At 35.6% G+C, this 22,405-nt stretch overlaps 1 protein-coding gene across 3 annotated transcripts in view; it reads left to right on the top strand.

The window, feature by feature from the left end:
* The window catches only part of LOC105485485 (olfactomedin 3), a 203,149-nt gene that overhangs the window by 162,855 nt on the left and 17,889 nt on the right, over window positions 1–22,405 (top strand). For all 3 annotated transcript variants that reach the window (XM_011747879.3, XM_011747878.3, XM_011747880.2), the window contains 3 exons: window positions 3,122–3,268; window positions 9,359–9,514; window positions 14,577–14,796. In XM_011747879.3, the coding sequence (XP_011746181.1) occupies window positions 3,122–3,268; window positions 9,359–9,514; window positions 14,577–14,796 (523 nt within the window). The remainder of the gene's footprint in view (window positions 1–3,121; window positions 3,269–9,358; window positions 9,515–14,576; window positions 14,797–22,405) is intronic.

Raw genomic sequence — 22,405 nt, forward strand, 5'->3', positions numbered from 1 at the left:
ACACCTGAATAATTGCTCTTATAAGTTAAAATTAGAGCAAGTCTTTTCTTATGGGTATCCAAAAAACATCTAAATACATCCTTCCATCCAAGATCTTAGTTGGTTTTATTTAGATTCTCTTTTCAACGCCAGCATGGGTTCCCTAAAAGAGAACACTAGAAACACTCACAAAGCTTCTTCTATTTATCACTGACCCCAACACAGAGGTCTCTAAAAAACCCACGGGACTGTCAAACACTCATCTTTTCTATTAGGTTTTTTCCTCTTTTGAGTTACCTTTCTCTTGTCAAAAAGGTGACTTTTTATAGTTTAGATCATTCAAAGTAACTCTGTAGTAGAGAAGGTCATGGCTCTTTTCACTGATTCTTACAATAAGACAATTGGAAGTACAAACAAGTCTGGAGTCTTTAGTTTTATTGAACTGACACTTCAGGGGAAATGCTAAATGAACATTAAACCCTCTTCACCCTTCCCACTTCCCTGGTTCCAGAGAGCAACTGACATGGAGTTCTGTCATGATGAGCTCCACACTAGTTAGCCAAACACTTGGCAAGTGCACATCAGTATTAATGCTGCCAGGTTTAATAATCAGTGTTTGGACTGCTGTTAAAATATTTTAATATGATAATTGGGTGGCCCCTCATCCTTTGTCCAATAGCTTAATTTATCCTAGTGACAAGCCTTAATTTTCTGACATATTTTAGACTCGTGTCCAATGTTAGGAGAAGCCCAGCTAAAACTGCAGGGCTTATGTCCAGATACATCAATCGCATACTGTTACTCAACTTGAACCTTTAATTATATCATTAAAATTACTCTGCTAAGCTGTTTCTATCTCCATTCTGTGGGAAGTCTGCATTTAAAAAATAATATTAAAAAAATAACCCAGTAATCTCTAAGATCTTATTTAATTTGAATAATGTGTAATTTTAAGTACATCTTTGTATCCTAACTGGATATTCAGGCATAAGAGCTAGAAAGAAGGGATGTGGAGAATGTTAATGAGTCTGACCCCCAAAAATAAAAGGCAGTATTGGACACTTCTATGAACTAATTTTTTAAAAAGGAGTTAGAAAATAAGACATTCAAAAGATATGTCTGGGACCATTTGCTCTACGTAATAGATCAAGGACAACGACTGTGGTATCATCATGAGTTTTTTTGAGTTTATAATTTTTAACTTTCCCAATATTTGTTCATGATTGTTGTTGGAAGGCCTATCAGCACCTGGAAGTAGTTATTATTGAAGCTTTCAAAAGAAAAAGACCTTTATGGTGGTTTATGGTATATTATGAGGTGGAACCTGGGACAAAGTATACAGGAGATTGTGTCTGTTCTGCTGCGAACTCTATAGACAGAAGACTCCACACACTATGGCAAATCTGTGGAGAAAGAAGTCAACCTGGCTCATGCTTTAGTTACTTTAAGAATTTGCTCCTGGCCCCGCATGGTGGTTCACACCTGTAATCCCAGCACTTTGGGAGGCCAAGGCAGGTGGATCACCTGAGGTCAGGAGTCTGAGACCAGCCTGGCCAACATGGCAAAATACATCTCTACTAAAATAGCTTTTATCTGTATAATGAAACGAACTTTTTAATGGAAAATCAGGAGAAGCTAGAAAAATAAAACCATCAAGTTTATTAATACGGACACTTCTAGTTTACAGAATTTCAAGTCTACATGTGGTAACTTTCTTCCACTGAAATTTATTTATGAAAATAAATTTGTTTGGTGTACATTATTTGGAAGTCTATTGATGTTCTTGCTAAAAAATGATTTTATAAAAAATAATAATGCTCATCTTTGTGCTTGACAGAGTCTACTTGATAGGGCAAATAGGAAATATTTACATTTCTAATAGCTAGGCTGGGTATAGTGGTTCACTCCTGTAATCCCAGCACTTGGGAGGCTGAGGTGAGCCTAGGAATTCAAGACCAGGCTGGCCAATATGGTGAAACCCCACCTCTACCAAAAATACAAAAATTAGCCAGACATGGTGACACATGCCTGTAATCCCAGCTACTCAAGAGGCTGAGGCAGGTGAATCACTTGAACATGAGAAGCAGAGGTTGCAGTGAGCTGAGATATCAGCTGAGGTGGGAGGATTGCTTAAGCCCAGGAGGCTGCAGTGGGCTATGACCTTACCCCTGCACTCCAGCCTGGGCGACAGAGTGAGACTTTGTCTGAAAAAAAACAAAACAAAAAAAAAACAAAAACAAAAAAAAAACACACACAGACAATTTCTTCACAACAGGTAGAAATCACAAGGGCTGAATAAATTGATAGTTTATAAAGGAGTCATTCCAAGCAGGAAAAATGAAGTAAGTGACATACAAAGACGTGAATCAACATGGCATGCTTGCACAACACACACAGACTGATTTGGTTAAAGGTTTCTGTTGCATGGTACAGAAGATAAATCTAGAAGCATAAATCGTAGAAAACCTGCAGTAGAACTGGAATACCACCCCTTCACACTTGAGTTCTAAGAAGGTAGAGTGATAAGTGCACAGAAGGGAAAATCAATTTGGCAGACTCTGCCAAAAACTCTAAGTCCTCTAAAAGTCTACATTTCTTGCAAAATAGTGCTGGTCTAATTATTTTTACCCTATGTCATCAATGATCTCTTTTCCACTTTATTAATAATTAAGCCTTAAATATATAGGAAACCTCCTTGAAACTGGACTTTGTTTCAGAATGTCACACATGAATTATAATTAGAAAATAATATATTAATATTAGTAATTGCCATTTACTGTTAAGAAGATCTTATGTAGAAAGACTAGTCATATGTGATGAAGTAGTTACTAGATGCTTCTAAAGTTGCATTAAAGTATCACAATATGGAAAAACCATTGGGATATAGTATGAGATCAAAATCAGTTACTAATATGGCACCTAAAGACAAGAAAGGATCTTGTTTTGGACATTGATAAGGAGGGTATACTGAATGAAGCTGTGCGGCCTATGTAAATTGTTTAATATCTCTCTGATAACTTTAAAGAATAAAAATGCAAACTTAAATTATCAAAAACATGTTTTACTTGAAATGCTACAAACCAACACTCTCTTTATCCTGTAACGGGAGTCTGTGTTTTATGTTTCCCATTGGTTTCCTCAGACTCAGATTAGTCCTAAAGAAGGGTGGCAGGTATACAGCTCAGCTCAAGATCCTGATGGGCGGTGCATTTGCACAGTTGTTGCTCCGGAACAAAACCTGTGTTCCCGGGATGCCAAAAGCAGGCAACTTCGCCAACTACTGGAAAAGGTAGGTGTCCTGTGTCCCCTATGCATGTTTTTAGTAAAATCGACCATTCTTTGCAAAGGAAATATGGCAGAGCCGATAATAGTGAAGAGGATTCTTTCCATTTTCGTCTCCTTTCTCAAATAAGCTTTTTTCGGGTCCTTGAAAGGGTTACCTGAAGCTTCCTGCTGTTGTCCTTGTCCTATTTCTATGACTTTTTACTTTTTCTAAACTTGGCAACTTAAGACTGGCTCTCTACCATATATCTTAATATCTAGTTAATATCTCATTAAGAAATAATAAAAAAAAATCTTATTCTGAAGCCAAAAATTCAGTTTGACTCTCAGGATCACACTACACTCTTGGATCTCAAACTTTTGAATCCCATGAAAACCTTGCAAGAAAGTTAAAATAATTGCATGTGATATGCAAGCTATCTGGACAGATAATGAATAATTCCAAGTGTTTATCATCATTCTCTAAGTCATTCCGTTTAACATTAAGCTCTTCAATTTCATTCAATACCATTCTCTCTATAATTTACTTAATATGGATTCATAACAATCAAATGCAGAATGTCTTTGATTTTTTCTCTTTTACACATAAATGTGAGCTCATGAAAGGTTATTTATGTTTAGTTGGGAGGGAGGAAAACCAATCAATGGTTCTATCAAATATTCTCACTCAGACTTTCACTGTGCTGGGCTCTAAATGTAGTAAGACAGCTGGGATGGCCAGATTATGGAAATATGACGTGTTTGGATTCTAAAAGTCATTAGGAATAATAAGATAAATTAGTATGTGTTTTAGAGGACATCATGCTTAACAATTCACTTGGTGTGATGTCACTTTCATGATCACCCACACATTTATGGCATTGAATAGAAACTTTTTAACAAAAAATGAAGAGAAGCTAGAAAAATGAAATCATCAAGTTTTATTTTTAATAGAGACACTCCTTCTTTACACAATTTCAGGCTGCCATGGTGACTTTCTTCCACTGCTATATAGTGAAAATAAGTTTCCTCTTTGTATATTATTTGCAAGTATATTGATGCTCTAAGATTTTAAGATTTTTTTCATGTGCTTATGCAAAGCGTAGTCTGTTTCTCCTTCCCCTCTGCTTGAAGCTATCATCACCTATTGGCTCTTTCCTCTTAAGCCTCCTTTTATGGTAAGATCCCATCCTTTCGGCTCCCTCAATATCTGTCTTTCAACAAGAACATATGTCATTTTCATTCAGATTAATGACTCCAGCTAACATGCATCTAACTATTAGAAACCATGACAAGGCCCGGTGTGCTGGCTCATGCCTGTAATCCCAACACTTTGGGAGGCCGAGGCAGGTGGATAACCTGAGGCCAGGAGTTGGCAACACAGCCTGGCCAGCATGGCAAAACACCGTCTCTACTAAAAACACAAAAATTAACTGGGTGTTGTAGTGTGCACCTGTAATACCAGCTACTCGGGAGATTGAGGCAGGAGAATCTCTTGAACCTGGGAGGCGGAGGTTGCAATGAGCCAAGAACTCACCACTGCACTCCAGCCTGGATGACAGAGCGAGAATTATGATTATTCTTGGGTTTATTTTCCAATGTTGATTTTTTATTTATATAAAAATTCAAATATATATTTTAATGTTTGTTTACCAGGGAAATTATTTACATTAGTAAAAAGATCTAATCTTTTACATCCAATTTTGCTGTTCTGTTAAATTGTATTTCCCTTCAGATAATCAACATTCTTCACCAATCTTCTTTTCTACCCAGAAATACCTTTTTTTCTACATAAACTAAGGTGAGAGATTTTCTTAGACACCATACTTTATCTACTGTGTTGCTATTTTCCAGTACACCGTTAGATACACCTACACATAGACTCAACCATTTCTTCAAAAATCAGTTGAAAAACTTCAAGTAAAGTATAAATGTCAGAAGGTGGATAATTCCCTTTACAAGTTCAAAGTGAAATGTATTTCAGAGCTATGGTAAAAACTGGGAATTAGTGAAAGATGAATAAAGCAAAAATGTATGAAAGCATTATACTGGTTGGTTGAAAATAATCGTAGAAATTAATATGGCCACTCCATCCATCCAACAGGTAATTTGTCATCCAACAGGTAATTTGTCTGAATGTTTTCAAGAAATTCTAGAACATCATGCTTTTCAAAAGTTATTAATACATAAATGACAAAAAAACAACAAAATTTATTAACAAATTTGAAGTCACCACAGGGTAGATGTGTTACATTTACCCTATAGTAGTTTTAGGGCAACAGAGGAATCGTAAATTGTGTGCGCTCTTTTACAGTGGCCTGAAGGAGGTTAAGTAGCACTGGCTTGCTGCACTGATCCAAAGAAAAGATGTCTGGCATATCACAGTATTTCAGACTGAGCCAGTCCCTTGCTCATCTCTCTATAGTTTCACATATATCCAAGGCACCAAAGGGCAAACAAGAGCACGACCTTTAAGAACCTCCTTCACTTTTAACCAAAAAGATTGATTTAGTCATATAGAAGGGAATATTGTTAATAAAAACAATATTCACAACAATAGTTCCCATTATTAGTATATTTTCGTATTATGTTTTGTATCCACTTCATCCAATCCTTGCAGAAGGGGTAGCTATCTTTCTAAGTTTATATGAAAGAAAACTGGTGGTTTTTAGGTTGAAAAATTTCCAGTGTCACTCGATCAGTAGGTTGTGGGTTGTAACAGGTCTGTTTGCATTTTCTCAATGCTATAACAGTATCATACAAAATGCCATTGGTATATCCACACTTATTTAAGTTACGCTCTGTTTACCATTTTTAACAAGTATTTATACTATTGGATATTAGAAAAATATATATAATTGGTTTCACAGTATTTCAGGTCTTAGTATGCCAAAACTAAAATTGTTCACCTAAAAAAATTATTTGTTTGTTAACTATGTAGCTTCCCTGTAAGTTAAAGATGCCTTCTATTATCTAAGTCAATATTTCCTAAAGTGTGATTTTTTGAATTGGACACTGCCATCATCCTCACCAACAACATAAATTTAAGAAACGTTGTATATGATACCTCACTCTTGAAGATTTCTAATACACAGTTTACTACTAAAGGTTTTGTTAAGTCCTGCAGTCAAGACATCTGTTTATAAGTGTTAAACTCAAGGCTGTCCAAACATATTTAATTAATAGAATTTTTTTTCAGGTAGCTGCACTAATCATGAGTGAGACTGAAAATCTAAGTTAATTTGTGTTTAAGTTCAGAAAATCCCCAGATATTTTATTTATACAAAGAACCAGAATAAATAAAAATTCCAAAAAAATTATCCGGGAAGGGTGACAATGAACTTGCCAATCTATGCTGAGAGATCCTAATCACAGAAACACCTCTGGAAAAGCTGAATCACAGAACAACCGCAGAGACAAGCCGACAAAAAGAGGGAACATAGCAGACAGTTCTCCTTCCCTATATATGTCGTCATGGGTATCCAGACTCCTGTATCATCAGGAAACTGATGCTCTGTGGGCCTCCATAGCCAGTGGGAAACTAAACAATCTTAGATACAGCCAGCCGGAGATGCTTAAGACAACCTGAAGCCAAATCCTGCCCAATTAGACAGCTCTAGCTCTAGCCATTACCCCTAATGTAGCTCCTCTAATTACACATGATTCTGCAATATAGGTCACAATCAAGTCTTAGCAAAAATTATCTCAGTGCATTTTCCTGTAACACAAATGAAGTTGAAAATTAACTTTATAGGGTGAGTCAAAGACAGAAATAAAGACAGTCTATTTTAACTTTATCCAGAATACCTTATCTTTCCCATCATTTTCTAATTGTAGGACTTGGCCCAGGTACATAGAATTATTTCCAGTATATCAGCTATGCTAATGCTAGACAAATGGCATATGTAAATAGGTAGACAGTTTTTTTAATGCAAATGGATTTTCCCTATTCATGTTTAACCACAAATGAAGTTAGAAAATTATGTTGAAAGCATTGCATTTATCCACAATGTCGTCACCATGCTTTCAATGTTGTCTTAGTAATTTTGTGCGAGACTAGATATTTTTAAAAATAAAAATAAAGCTTTCTGAATATTAAACTTTTAGTAAATTAAGAAATACTTATAGTCCTATAATGCTGTTGCTTAACCAGAGACAGGAGGAGGAAAACTCTCCTTAAAATTCTAATTACTTATTATTACTATTACAAACCCAGATAATTTCACTCAATAAATATTTATTGAACACTTATTCTGTGCCTGGTTCTGTGTAAGGTTTTGGAAATAGGAGATATGAGTATGACACAGCTTCTAACCTCATGGAGCTCACAGAGGAAAAGCCACTTCCTTGCCCCTACCCCACATCCACATAACACAATTAGTTTTAAGATAAGCCAGACTGTATTATGTCCTAAAAGGACAGGATTCAAATAGGGCAAGGTAATGGATCAAGACAGCAGAGGGAATAGAAAAGGGAATAGAAAAGGGTGAAAAAAAGGCAAAGAACTGAGGCAGGCCAAGGCAGTATTCATTACCTTTTGCCAATATTATAGTTCTAAGGAATGTATCAACTACGGGACTTTTACATTTGGTTGATCCATTAAGCGTTGTCACTTTATCTGATGACAAAAATTTGTGTCTGAACAAGTCATCCCTTTGTAATTCACATTTTTTCAATGAAAATAGCTTTCTACTTATTATGTGTGTGTGCAAGTATGTATATTTGATTTAGAATAAACAGATTGGCCAGGCACAGTGACTCACTTCTGTAATCCCAGCATATTGGGAGGTCAAGAAGGGTGGATCACCTGAGGTCAGGAGTTCGAGACCAGCCTGACCAACATGGTAAAACCCCAACTCTACTAAAAATACAAAAATTAGCCAGGCGTGGTGGCATGCACCTGTAATCTCAGATACTCAGGAGGCTGAGACAGGAGAATTGCTTGAACCCGGGAGGTGGAGGTTGCTGTGAGCTGAGATCACGCCACTGCACTCCAGCCTGGGTGACAGAGTGAGACTCCATCTCACAAACAGCAGCAACAACAACAACAGCAACAAAAAAGATGAAAGTATGTAAAGATCTTTACGTTTGCTTTTCTCATTGAAATCATTCCATGTTGAGCAGTACTTCTCAAACTTTAATAGACATAGGAATCACTTGGGAATCTTGACAAAATGTAGATTTTGATTCAGTAGTTCTGGATGAGCCTTTCTGAGATTTTGCATTTCTGACAAACTCCTAGGTGATACCAAAATTGTTGCTTTGAGTACTAACGGTAGAGAGATCTATCTTATTCTTTATAATGGGTCATTCATATTCCATTTCTCTATTTAACAAATCCCCCATTATTAGATGCTTTCTCTTTGTTTTTAGACTTTTGTTGCTGCAAAAATTAGACCAGTCATTTTTTCCTCTCATTTCCGCATGCTTTATAGGTTGCCTCTTCTTTTACTTCTAAACAGCCCAGGGTTCAGTGAACCTGGGATGGTGCCATTGGCTTAAAATGTGTTTAAGACCTGTCTACCAAGCACTTGATGCAGTTACCATTTTCCGGGTTCCTCAAACACCATGCTGTCCAATTTAGGGAGTCTTCTAGTACTGCTACTTGTCTTGGTCAATTCAGTCTCACCCCTGGGAGTACTTCAGGCCCATTAAGAACTTATTGAGCTAGAATGAATGCATTCTAGGCCTCTTCAACTCTTCACTACCATCCACAATTGCTAAACATCCTAGATATTTAAGAAGTTAGAATTAGTATTTATAGAAACAACTTATTTTGACATTTAACAGGTTGGGGTGTTATTAGCTTACAAAGCCTTAAAATGAAAATCCTATTTTTAAAGCTTATTTTTCTATTGTATTAAACTCATTTATATTCAGTCAGTTCTAATGATAAAATGCCCATTTTTAAATTTCCTGTCTAGGTATAATTTTCTCTTGCTGAATTGTTTAAATGTTTATCTTGAAGAATTGTTCTTCTGAAAATGTGTCATGTGGGAATGCAATTATGAATTTTGCACTTCTAGTTTTAATGTTAACGACATTTTTGCTATTTTTTTAGTGATTGCACAAACCTTTAAACAGATAATAATGTGCAGACAATATTCTTGTTTAACAGGTTCAGAACATGTCCCAGTCTATTGAAGTCTTAAACTTGAGAACTCAGAGAGATTTCCAATATGTTTTAAAAATGGAAACCCAAATGAAAGGGTTGAAGGCAAAGTTTCGGCAGATTGAAGATGATCGAAAGACACTTATGACCAAGCATTTTCAGGTAGGTTTGACTTCTGCAATCTTGTCAATCCAAATCAGACACGGAGTGGGATGGACAGCAGTGGGGCACTCAGCTAGAAATGACTATGCATTGGCCCATGTGTGCAAGGTAAAAGACTCATAGGGATTTCAGTCATCTCTCCACTGAAACTGACCATTAGCTGGTAGGACGACATAGAAGCCTTGCTATAAAAAAAAAAAGCTTCATCATTATAGAGTTTGGTGGAGTTTCTGAAACAAGGAAAATTTCCTCAAGGAAAATTAATAATTAAATTATAAATGTTTCTCTAATGGTTTTCTGCCCTGCTAATATGAAGAAAGATGTAGATGGTACAAATTATTTAAAGAGATAACTATGCCATTAATATGAGCATATGGAGAGAGTTATTTCATAAATTTATACAAATATTTTTCTAGATTTTAAGTGTTTTATTGGTAATTATTTACAAATACTGAAAATGGAGAAAGAAATCATGCTATGTGGACTTTTGTTAACTATATATGAAAGAGTTATGAATTTTAAGAAAAAAACTCTTGGCCTACTAATGCAATTTGAGCTCCCATTAAAAGTAAACCATTTGCCTTACCAAGGCACAACCCATAGTTCATAAAACACTGTGGTTGCCCACTTAATAGCCTCTAGATTTCTTGTGAATTAGGAAGTGAGATTCACGGCTGATGTTGAGGGAGTGGATCTGAATTCAAGTCCTTGGAAACGAAAGGAGTGCTTCCTACACATAATGGTGTCTGGTGGGGAGCTAGTGAGGAACATGTAACTGAGTCTCTGCATAACACATTTGAATGTGGCAGAAAGTTTCATGGTTTTGTAATTTTCTTCAGTGGTACTCAAGAGATTGAGTAAAGAGGTATGGAAGAGAGTTACACTCTGAACTCATTTTAAACTTTTACCCAGAAGGTGACAACAGAAGAAAAAGAGGGCAAGAAAGTTAAGGGTATTGAAAAGAGAGGGAACTGAAGTGATTAGTCATGAGGTCTAAATTGAAGAGAGAAGTAAGCAAAGCCAGCAGGTTAAGAAATTAGGACAAACTAGAGCAAGATTTAGAATATACTTAAATTTAAAGATTATTGAAAATGAGAGTATAAGTGAACTGGATAAGTAGGAAACTTATGGATAAATGGTAAACAGAGAAGAATATGAGGTTGAAGAGCAAAATAATTAATTTTAGCCAATATCTATTGAGCACATACATACCACACACAAGGTGTGGCTGGCCCCTCTGCTGGATGTATAATACATAATCTCTCTTCTATGAAAGACAACTAACAGGCAGGTGAATTGATGGTGAATGGAGGCATAAACATTACTTAGGAGTACAAAGGGAAGAGCAATTAATTTTGCTTTAAAAAGACCAGGAGAAGAGTTATGAGAAAGCAGTTTCATACTAGTGACCCTACCCCCCCACTACTAAATTATAGGGGGAGTCAAGAAAACCAAAGATTTACTATGTCAATTTTCAGTGCTCAGGGTTAGAGTGTAGATGGTAAAATAACAATGTGAACCCAATGCTGAGGTCATCGGCAAAGTAGAAAATAGTAAGCTGGCACCTTAGGTGTGGGAAGAGCATTCCCAGAAGGAACTAGTCAGGAGGAGAGGAGCTCAGACTGTTTAGCACAGATGGACAATGCAGTGAGAATTCTGCAAAGCCAAAGGACAGCTCGAGAGTGTAAGGGTTGACAGGGCTGGGAAATGCATGATGAAGCATGTGCATCTTTGGGAACTTTTGACAAAAGACAGGAAACTAAGAAACAAAAAGGATACAAAACTCAGATAAACCCCAAAGAAATAATGTGCCTAGTCCTGTAAATTGCCTAGCAGCAAATCAGCAGGCTACTGATAAGAAAACAATTTTCAAGCAGCAGCACCTGTGACAATGACTTGGATTTTCTAGTTCATGTATTCCAAGTATATGCTGAAGTTATATGTCAAAATCCAAATAACAGTAATGATAATAACAATAATGATTTTTCAGAATATTATACATATTCAAAGTACAGTTCTAAGCACTTTCAGGATATTAACTGTATAATCCTCGCAACAATCTTATAACTCAGGCACTATTTTCATTTCCATTTTAAAAATAAGGAAACTGATGCCAAAGAGTGTATTGGTCTATTCTCAACACTGCTATAAAGATCTGCACTGAGACCGGGTAATGTGTGAAAGAAAGAGGATTAATTGACTTACAGTTCTGCATGGCTGGGGAGGCCTCAGGAAACTTATAATCATGGTGGAAGGGGAAGCAGGCACCTTCTTCACAAGGCAGCAGGAGAGAGAGAGAGAGATTGAGAGAGAGGAGCATGAATGCAGAAGTACCACACTTTAAAACCATCAGCTCTCATGAGAACTCACTCAGTATGAGAACAGCATGGGGGAAATCGCCCCCATGATACAATCACCTTTCACCTGGTCCCTCCCGACATGTGGGCATTACAACTTGGGATAAGCTTTAGGTGGGGACACAGAGCCAAACCATATCAAAGAGGTTGAGTAATTTGTCCAGAGACATATATCTAATATGCATGAGAACCAAGATTCAACACACAAAATCCAACTCCAGACTTATACCTCCTAATACTAATGCTGCATTGCTTCTCCAAGTAGACTTTAGGTCTCCGAATTACAAATAATAATAATTAGGTGCTCAACATATATTTGTGGAATTTATTTATTTGTTGAGACCTACCATGAGTTGAATTTTGTTCTAGGTGCTAGTACTATACTTGAAAAGAGGAAATGGAACATTCCAAAGTAAATTCAATATTAAAGAATACTTTTAAAAAAATCTTCCTACCCCGTCTCTACTAAAAATACAAAAAAAATTATCCAGGTGTGGTGGCAGGCGCTTGTAGTCCCAGCTACTCAAGAGGCTGAGGCAGGAGAATGGTGTGAACTCCGGAGGTGGAGCTTGCAGTGAACCGAGATCGCACCACTGCACTCCAGCCTGGGCGACAGAGCGAGACTCCATCTCAAAAGAAAAAAAAAAAATTCCCTCTGATACACAATTTCCATCTTATCAAGAATGTTAAGTAGGTTTTGTCTTCTACACTCTTTCAGACAGAAAGCTTATACCAACTACTATACTTGAGATTGTCATTCTTAGATGAAGAGATTGATGTTGGCTTACTCTAGCTAAGAACTTGGATATAAAAGCAACATAATAGAAAGTGAAATTTTAGAAGAGATTAGCAAACACAGATCTATGCTATTCTACTGTAATCTTTTAAGTATTTGATATGAGCATTGGGTGGACTTTCTAATGCTCTCATATAAGTTTCCAGAGTTTCACAATTGATTGCCAATCATCAGCTTAGGAATTGTTGAAAAGATTAACAAATCTAAATACCTAGTTTTGAATTGAGGGAGAAGAAAAGCTACCAGCATTTTCACATTGAATTGCTCTCTTTTAAATATGGCCATAGTATAATGTAAAACCTTTGATTGTAACAGTTGTTATAATGTGCAGAAAATGATACTAACAGAAATATTCTCATTAAAATCCTAATGAAACAATTGTGTCTTCCTTTAGGGATGCTGCAAGATACTCTAATAAGTCTGTTTCCAAATGAGCTGACAAAATGAGCAAAGCTCTGCAATTCTGCCTTCGACTGTGATATTTATGAATCTTTCTCATTATTAAGTCTCTCCATAGCCTCCCACTCAATATGTACATGTGAACAAATTCAAAGATTCTGAACTTACAGAGCAAGTGGAAATTTCCCCACAAGAAACTCAAGCCCATAAATCAGGGCAGCAATGAGAGCTCCTGCTATTTTAATGCATTTATAGTAATAACATCTCCTGAATGTAATCTAAAAATGCAATTTTCAGCTCCTTACATTAGTGTACAGTATGATTTCTGACAGCACCTATGTATTATTCTCAAATAATCATAAGAGGGACAACTCTTTCCACAAATGATATTATTTCTAATAAATTAGTAATTGAATCAAACTCCTGAAATAAATAAGTAAATATATATACACCTATCCACTACTATGAAGTTAAAGAGAAAAAAGTAAAGGTGACATGTCTAGAAACTCAAGGTGAAATTGTAGGCATGCTTCAGTCCTGTTATGTCTAGGGGTGAGGGATACTGCTTGACAACATACACTTCGTGTGTGTGTGTGTGTGTGTGTGTATTTGTGTGTGTGTGTGTTTGATGAAAGTCAATGCTTCAGCTTCAAACAACTCTGTGTAACTGGCTCATCTGTTACATAAATTACACACTTTGGTTTCTTAAAGAGTTAATTCACTACATGGGCAAGCAATTCTGCCATACATAACGACCTCTAAATTATCTATGGTAAAATAAATGGAGTCGAAGTATAGGTAATAATTCAAATTAGTAAACAGTAACATACATTTCTTTGAGCCTTGGGAAGCTTCACGTGATTTATTATACTTTCTAAACTTACCTCATAATGAAGTTGTGCTAAAATTGATATTTAAAAGATCAAGGAATACCTGAGCACAAAGGAAAAACAAAGTTGGCAGATGGCCATGATGGAAAAATTCTAAGTGTCAGAGAAAAGCTGATCCAGAGTCCAAAATTTTCTGTATGTGCCCCATAACATGGATATTTAGTAGGTGGATGATTAGACTCAACTGGATAATCATAGGGTATTTGATCTATTTTCAGTCACTTTATTCAAACTTAATTCATAATTAGAAGATGGATTCTGCTTATATTTCTTAATTAGATAATACATCGTTCACTATATAAAATGTTACCAGAAAACGAGATAGTATATAACCCCTAGTTTCTACCATAGGAAGTTTTTCTAATTATAACAAGGAGACATTTGCTGTAGAAAAGTAAGCATTAAAGAAAGATTCTTGTATGGAAAAGCTGAAATAAATGGACTTACTACTAATCATCACATGACCACTTAAATTTTCACAAAATACCTAATTTCAACCAAAAATCAATAAGAAATGTTGAAGCTGTTTTAATAACTTCCTTTAAGTATCATAATAAAAGGAACAGAGTAGCATGATCTGTTTTAAATGACTCTCAGGAACAATAGACTGCTTTTCACAGGAGTTGAAAGAGAAAATGGATGAGCTCCTGCCTTTGATCCCTGTGCTGGAACAGTACAAAACAGATGCTAAGTTAATCACCCAGTTCAAGGAGGAAATACGGAATCTGTCTGCTGTCCTCACTGGAATTCAGGAGGAAATTGGTGCCTATGACTACGAGGAACTACATCAAAGAGTACTGAGCTTGGAAACCAGACTTCGTGACTGCATGAAAAAGCTAAGTGAGTATGGCAATTTCATTTGTCTAAGTTACATTTTTATATAGTTTCAAAGAAAATTGTGTTCTTACGTTTTATAAAGAGTCATAAAATATCTAATTATAAAGAAACCAGAGCCCATTTTCTAAGTGTGAAGTGTCCCCTATTGACTTAAGCATGTCTGGGTACTCTGTGCTAGACTAATGATTTCTTGATTTTTAGAGCACTGTGTTACCATTTGGTGGCTTCAAATAAGTAGTCTGGCAAATACAGTCAATTCTATGGACTACACTAGTGGATATACATTTTATTTTCCAATATGTGATATCAGTCATTGCTTGGCTAGAGGAAAAAGGCTTTTTTTTTTTTTTTTTTTTTTTTTTTTTTTCGGTTAGTGGAGAAATTTAGAGACTAGGGAAAGGTAAGTTATCCTGGGACCAAATGTCAAACAGCAATTATTAAAGAAAATGGAAACAATTCCTCCAATTTACAGAATTGCCATCAACTGCTCTGATCTACTCAAGAAATGATAAGGTGGCAACTACTTCAATAGGAACTCACCACTACGTAAAGAATCAAGCATGTGACATGCATGGGTCATGGACTCTAGTTCTTGCCTCCTAAAATGTGTGGTCCAATCTGGTCTGAGTTACAAATTCTTTCATGATATCCATGAGCTAATTATTCAGTTGAAGTCAACATGGGACTAGTCTGCAACTTGAATGTAAAATAAACAAGTGGTCATGAATCAAATAAGGAAGAGTTATAAGTTTATTTAGGATCAGTATTTTAGTTGTTGACATGATGTGACATGACAGGGAGGGCAAGTCAATACCCATCGACAGTGTTCTCTCAAGATAAATACATCCTTTTGTGGATCAGGAAAATTGGGAAGAGAAGTAAAGAACACACAAAAAAATGATTAATTTCTAGTAAAGAAAACTTCAGTGAATAAATGTAAACATTTAAAATAAAATCTGAGTGGCTTACAAGAACATTGTAAAGACAATTTTACAAATATGCTTCAAGTGATAAAAAGAGATCCAAAATGCAAAATGTTGCATTTGGTTATCGCAGTCTCAAAATAGTGTGGGAAATTGCTACATTGGAGGCTCCTCTGTCATCATAACAGGATTTCTAAAAGAATCCAACAAAATGAATCAGGAGGAAATAAGGTAAACCTGAAGGCCTAAACACACGTTCAAGAATCCTCAGCTCTTTATTCCTCGTCAAACACAGTCTGCATTTTTTCATTTACGGTTGGTCTCCTAACAGTCAACTTTGTATAATAGATTCTGTGATTCCAGTTTTCATTCCTCTCTAACTCATTGTACACATTATTGCCCAAGGGATTTTCTGAAGTATAAACCTGAAATTATTTTGCTCTGCTTAAAATCTCCTATGGATACCTTATGTCATAGGATACAGTCCATGGCTTACGTGACCCTTCACGTGTGGCCCTTTCTGCATCTCCAGGCTTAGTTTTTGCCACTTCTCTCGTCACACACTAAGTCCCAGTCATGTGTGCCTTACACTCTCTTACCATGGAGCTGTTATAAGATGCTGGTTGTTTCTGCTCCTGAAACACTCCTTCCCCTATGTACCCAGCCTCCATCAACACACTTTCATCTGCCACATGTGATAAACTATTCATTCGTCAGGTCTCAGTTTAAATGTTGTGTCTTGCTAGAATCATTCATTGCCCTCCCGGACTAGGCTGGTGTCCTTGCCACGCACTTCCAAACCCTGATATGTCACTAATGATTGGATTTGTCTTGTTTCATTATCATTGCATGTGTAGTACAATGTGTCTTGCTAGACTTTTTTTCCGAGGACAAGAACAATGTCTATCATGTTCACTCTACATGTTGTATCTTCCAATGCCTAGAAAACTACCTGGTGAAGAAAAGTCACTCAATAAATATCTGGTGAATGAATTTACTCTATAAGGAGTCATAGGAATAATTTATACACTTTTCAACAGAGTATTACCTATCTCAAGTAACAGAGAATTATCTGTTTTACTCATAACAAGAAATGCATCTTTTTAGCCACATCCTATTTGAGCCAAAATGGCAGGGCATTATAAGACTAAGCAAGGGAAAAGTTATTTATTTAACATAACACTTAAATAATTCTTTTATATGCTCTGCTTTTATAATTCAAGTTGTGGAGTTTATGGTTAATATACAATAGGTAAATATTACTTACATAAGGAAATTCTGCTGTTATATTTGATTCTTTTTATATTAAGAAATATCTTTAGTTTAATGTCCATATTAGTTAGTGACAGGGCTTGCCAGATGGTGTCTCCACAAAATAAGATTAGAAGTATATCTCCAATGAAGAATTACCCAGTATCCTCAATAATATGAGGTTTACAAAGAAATATCCAGATGCATTTTGTATTAGCTTATAAAATATCTGGTTAAAGATTTTCTGCAAGTGACAATCTGTAGGATTTGTCTGTGTGGGGTTTTGACTTTCTTTTGAGGAGGAGGTCCATTTGTTATAGAGAAACCATTCCAGACCCTGAGAATCAATTCACTCTTTTATTCCTAGCATGTCACAATAAACCCAAGCACATAGGCATTGCATGTAGTGACCCAGCATCTGCTAAGTACAAATGCGCTCTACTGAAGTAAGGATAGGCAATAGAATGATTCTAGTTAGTAAACTTCCTGAAACTTAAAAGTATGTCAGTTATGTTTTTGAATGAACAACACAGAAAACAACTTCTGGGATTTGCTCAATTTTAGAAATGAGCTTTCTTTCTACAGGTATTCTGTCTGGTTTACCTAGACGGAAATAATCTGTACTGCAGTTGGGTAGTTCTATATTCTCCTCAGCTCTTTTTTTAATCCCATTTGTTTGTTTTTTCTAACCCACATATAACCCCCCACATATAGCCCCTTCCAATACTGAAAAAGATATTTTGGACAAAGAGGGTTAATCTAAATAGGCACACATTCATCCTTTTTATTCTTCCTGTTGAACTTTGCATAATATTTCTATAGCATCCTTATGCTTAGGACTTGATCCTTAATATATGTAACATCACGGATCTTCTAAATTAATTTTCTCCAGTGGACCACAATGTTAGAAATAATTTGATTGTCAAATAAACTGCACTAATTAATCAATATTTATTTTTATTTTAGCTAACCTAAAACAAAACTTGGCAACTAATATAATACAAATATCAAATAGCAATAAAATCGGTATTCAACTTTCTTATTTAATGAGATGGTTGCTACATAAATTAGTGGAGATGCTTCTATAAAATACTGAAAATAGTTCCCACATTTCATAAATGCTTTCATAGATTATTAGCCATCCTCAGCTTTTTATTCACTTAGTAGAGAGGCCATTGCCACAAACAATGAATGTAACTTTTTCATGCTTTTTATCTCAAGAACTGGATAGTTTTTACTATCCCACCATGTTTAGGTCAATTAACCACTTATTGAGCATCTCCTGAGCAAAGAGGATATTTTATCGACTGGACCACAACCCTTAATTACAATGTAGTAAACGTCCAGGCAGAGCCATACAGTCATTTATACAGTGAAGTATAAAGCCACATGGTTGCTGAAAAAATAAATAATTGAAACTTCATATTTTTCATTTTTAAAAGAGCCACTCTATTTGAAAGAAGATGTGTGGTAGTATATATTATATATATTATTATATATGGTGCATAAATATGTGTATGTATATACACAATTGCAGAAGAAATGAAACATATAACTTTAAGTATAGCAGTAGGTTATAGTTTGATTAACACTCAATTTAGTGTTTACATTTCCTGGCAATTGGTACAGTTTGGATCAGTTCATCGCTGAGAACCCTTGAACTCCAAGGCTAATATTATCTCATAAATAAACGTCCAATTATCCATATATCAGAATGCATACACTTAGGGAAGAAAACTGATACTAACATCAGGACCATTAACAGAAAGGGTAGAGAAAAAAAAGCATATCAGGGGCTCAGTTGTTCCAAAAGCGCCTATAATTCAGTTGCTATGCTGCTCAGATCTAGAGTGGGACACTGGATAATTATAGAATCAGCAATATAGTAACAAGAGGAAGAAGGCTTATTCATCAATGGCATCTTCACTCTACACAAATGCTTCTTAACCCACATGGCCAATTAGTACAGGGTAGAAATGGATTGGAGAGAAACAATAAAATTGCAACAATGATGAATGTGTTTTCCCTCACTTTTTCAGTGGATTTGCTTTTAAATAAATGTCACAGTGTACATCACATGAATTTTAAGATGCTAAAAACAAGCTAGTCTCATTGCCTACAAAATCTAAGTTACCCCCAAATGGTAAATAAGGCCCCAAAGGAATCACAACTCATCAAGACCACTGGGACACCATGGGCACCATTTTGCTTATTTCTACTACAGAATTAAAGATTTGGAGAAATTAGGAAAATCTGTCAATAGCAATGGACCCTCTGGCCTGAATGAGGTACAGTAATGTCCTTTTCTAAGTCCTTAATGTACTCCAATGAAAGACGGAATAGAATGAAGTCCCCTGTTCTTAACTGAATCATATCACATTCCTAGATATGCAGAATGTAATTGTATGTATGTGAGAATTCTACTGAAAAAACATGGTTAAAGTTTGTACACACCCCTGAGAACACAAAATAGATATTTATTTTGATTATAATAAGACTTTCCAGCTTTCCAGTCCTCTGCCCCTGACTCTGTCGTGTTAGTGCTGTTTTAGGGCAGTGGTTTGGTGCCATCTAGGGAAGCACTAGATTCTATGACACAACTTTGAGACTTCATGTTTAACAGAAGGAACATTAGAAACTTCAGGTCACAAGTAGAGACTTGAGTTACTGTCTTTACTGTTTCTGCCAAATTAGTTTTTAAACGAGAACCAAATTATCTATGGGCTAATACTTTAATTTAACAATTATTTATTGACTCTCTAATGTGTGCTGGCACTTTGCTAGGTATTTGTGGATACAGGGATGGGAAGGAGACCATCTTCTTCCTGTCAAGGTTACATTTTAGTGGGGACGTCTGACACATAAGTCAATAACTACAGCAATATTGAGTGCCTACTGCTTGACAAGCACTAGGCCAGCTGCTTCACATGTGCTATTTCCAATCTATGCAAGACCTCTGGTTTAGGCATTAGTATCAACAACTTCACTAAAACAGATACTCAGAAAGTTTAAATTAACTTGTCAAAGATTCATGTTAGAGGCAATCACTTTACATGGAAGTCCTTCTGAGTTCAAAGACTGAGATTTCTTTCCTCACACATAATGTCTTTTGTGGGGTACAAAATAATAAAAAAAAAAACCCTAGATACATCTATAACTTTAATTTAATGAATAGAGCCTCCATCCACCCAATTGTTATGGAAAAAAAGAAGTTAGATTCATTTCTGATTCTTCCCTAAGCTTCACACCACCATGTAATCACTGCATCTTTTATCTCCCCTCTCACCAATTTCTCAAAACCACCTCTTCTGCATCGTCACTTCCACCAGCCTAATTCAGAGTGTCATTCGTGATTTTTCAACTGAGTTACTCAAATGGCCTCCTAACCATTTTTTTTAGCTCTCCCTCACTAAAAAATATTTAGTGTGATCTTTCCCCAATACAAATCTTGTTATATTACACCTGTATTCAAGTGGTTTACGTTTAAAATGGAATCCAAACACCTTTGCATGCTTTGTCTGCCCGATTCTCCAGGCCTTGAGTTCTCAGGTTCTCATCATGCACTCACTCTAAGTTTTAACCATTCTTATCTTTCAGTTTCTAAATTGTGCATGCTTTCTTTACCTTCTTGACATTGAACTTCCTCTCCCTTGTCATGGGACACTCTTCCTTCCCACTTTAACTATTCCATGATTTTTCCTTAATGTGGTTGGATTTCCCCGGCATAGTCTTCCACAACCACCTCCCCTGCTCTCCCATGACACTTAGTACATTAATACATTTTACAGAAAATGCCCATTTTTTTTTTGTTTTAAATCTTCATACCCTTATAGATAAATTCTCCCTGCACTGAGAGATCAGAATCAACGTCTTGTTCTAGTTGAATTTTGGGAGACCATCACAATATACCTGAAACATAGTGGACAAAAATTAGTGTCTGCAGAACGTTCGAGAGCAAATTTAATTTGTAAAATCAAAAGCTTCAAGTTGCTTTAAAGAAATAAATCAATGTGTATCAAATATAAAACACATCAATATCTTTTACAAAGCCAAAAAGCTTCTGGGGGGAAAGGAAAATAAAAGCACAGCCTTTTTTTCATGTTTGTTGTCATTGCCAACTGTCCTGTCTTCAATGGCAATGCAGTATCTCATTCCAAAACATCTGATACTTTGCTTTATTAGCACTTAAAGCAAGAGACACTGAAGATCTCAGTGAAAGCAGGAATTAACAAAAAAGTCAAGCTGTGTGCCTTAGGTAGAGAGGAGTGAGGTTTGACTCAGAAATGTAATAGAGGAAATTTATAAGAATATTCCTTTAAATTAAATTGAATCTTTAAATAAGTCATTTATCAAAAGGAGTCTTGCTCTTCTCAAAATTCTAGGTTGTAAAATAGAATGGCAATGTCTCCATTGTCTATGCATTTTATTCATTCTTCTGGAACTCTGCAACCTTAGTTATATTTTAGCCACATTTTTGGTAATTGGTAAATTTTATCATATATTTATTTATCATTAATTGTCCTCCTTTTATCTCCTACATTTTTCTAGATTACAACTAAATTACGAGCCTCTTAATAATATAAAACCTGTATTTACAAAGGCAAATAGGAATTGTAAAATTAGTTGGGATTTCATAACACAAGTCGTCGTTCAGTTTGAATGCTGAACAGGCTTCTCCTTAAAAAAAAAAAAAAAAAAGTTCGTAATATAGGCTTAATCCCAGAAAAGGTAAAAGGAAGAGTCAAGGAAGTTTCAAAAATAATAAAAAGGGTAAAACTGTGTTAACATTGCAAAATGTGTGTTATTTAGACATGTTCATATTATTCTTGATCCCATTAGCCAGATAGTCATTAGAAACTCATTCAGGTGCTCTATCCAATAAAATATTTTAAATATCCATTCTTATCCCTACCTTTCCCTCACTAGTATAACTCGTAAGACTAGACAAATAAAAGTTTAAATAATATAAATTTATTTTACTACCAAATGTATGGTACAGACAAACTTATTTTAAGTACCTAAATAGGTAGACTTTAAAGATCAAATCAGCAGTATTTCTTAATGCATGAGTTCTCTGATGGCCTTAAGTAAAAAGAAATACCATTCTGTCCATAAACATATTCAATAATCCATTTGATTTGTTTATAAAGGCATGGCCTTAGGATTCGAATCCAGAAGCTATTAGTGCAGGATATTACAGAGTAAGAAATATATATACATAAAAGAGAGGACAGATGGTTTTTACACTTCGTTAGTGCAAACAACTGATCTTCCTGCTGAATCCCAAATGATAGCTTTTCCTGAGCTACTGATTGATAAATATCGATTGTAACCTATTATAAGAAATGTAATGTCCAAAAGTCATGATAGAAATAAAATGATCACTTTCTTCAATTATTACATTTGGTAAGATGTATATTTCAGTACATTTTCTGAAT

Source organism: Macaca nemestrina, chromosome 1 (assembly GCF_043159975.1).
Source record: "Macaca nemestrina isolate mMacNem1 chromosome 1, mMacNem.hap1, whole genome shotgun sequence".
Taxonomy (NCBI): domain Eukaryota; kingdom Metazoa; phylum Chordata; class Mammalia; order Primates; family Cercopithecidae; genus Macaca; species Macaca nemestrina.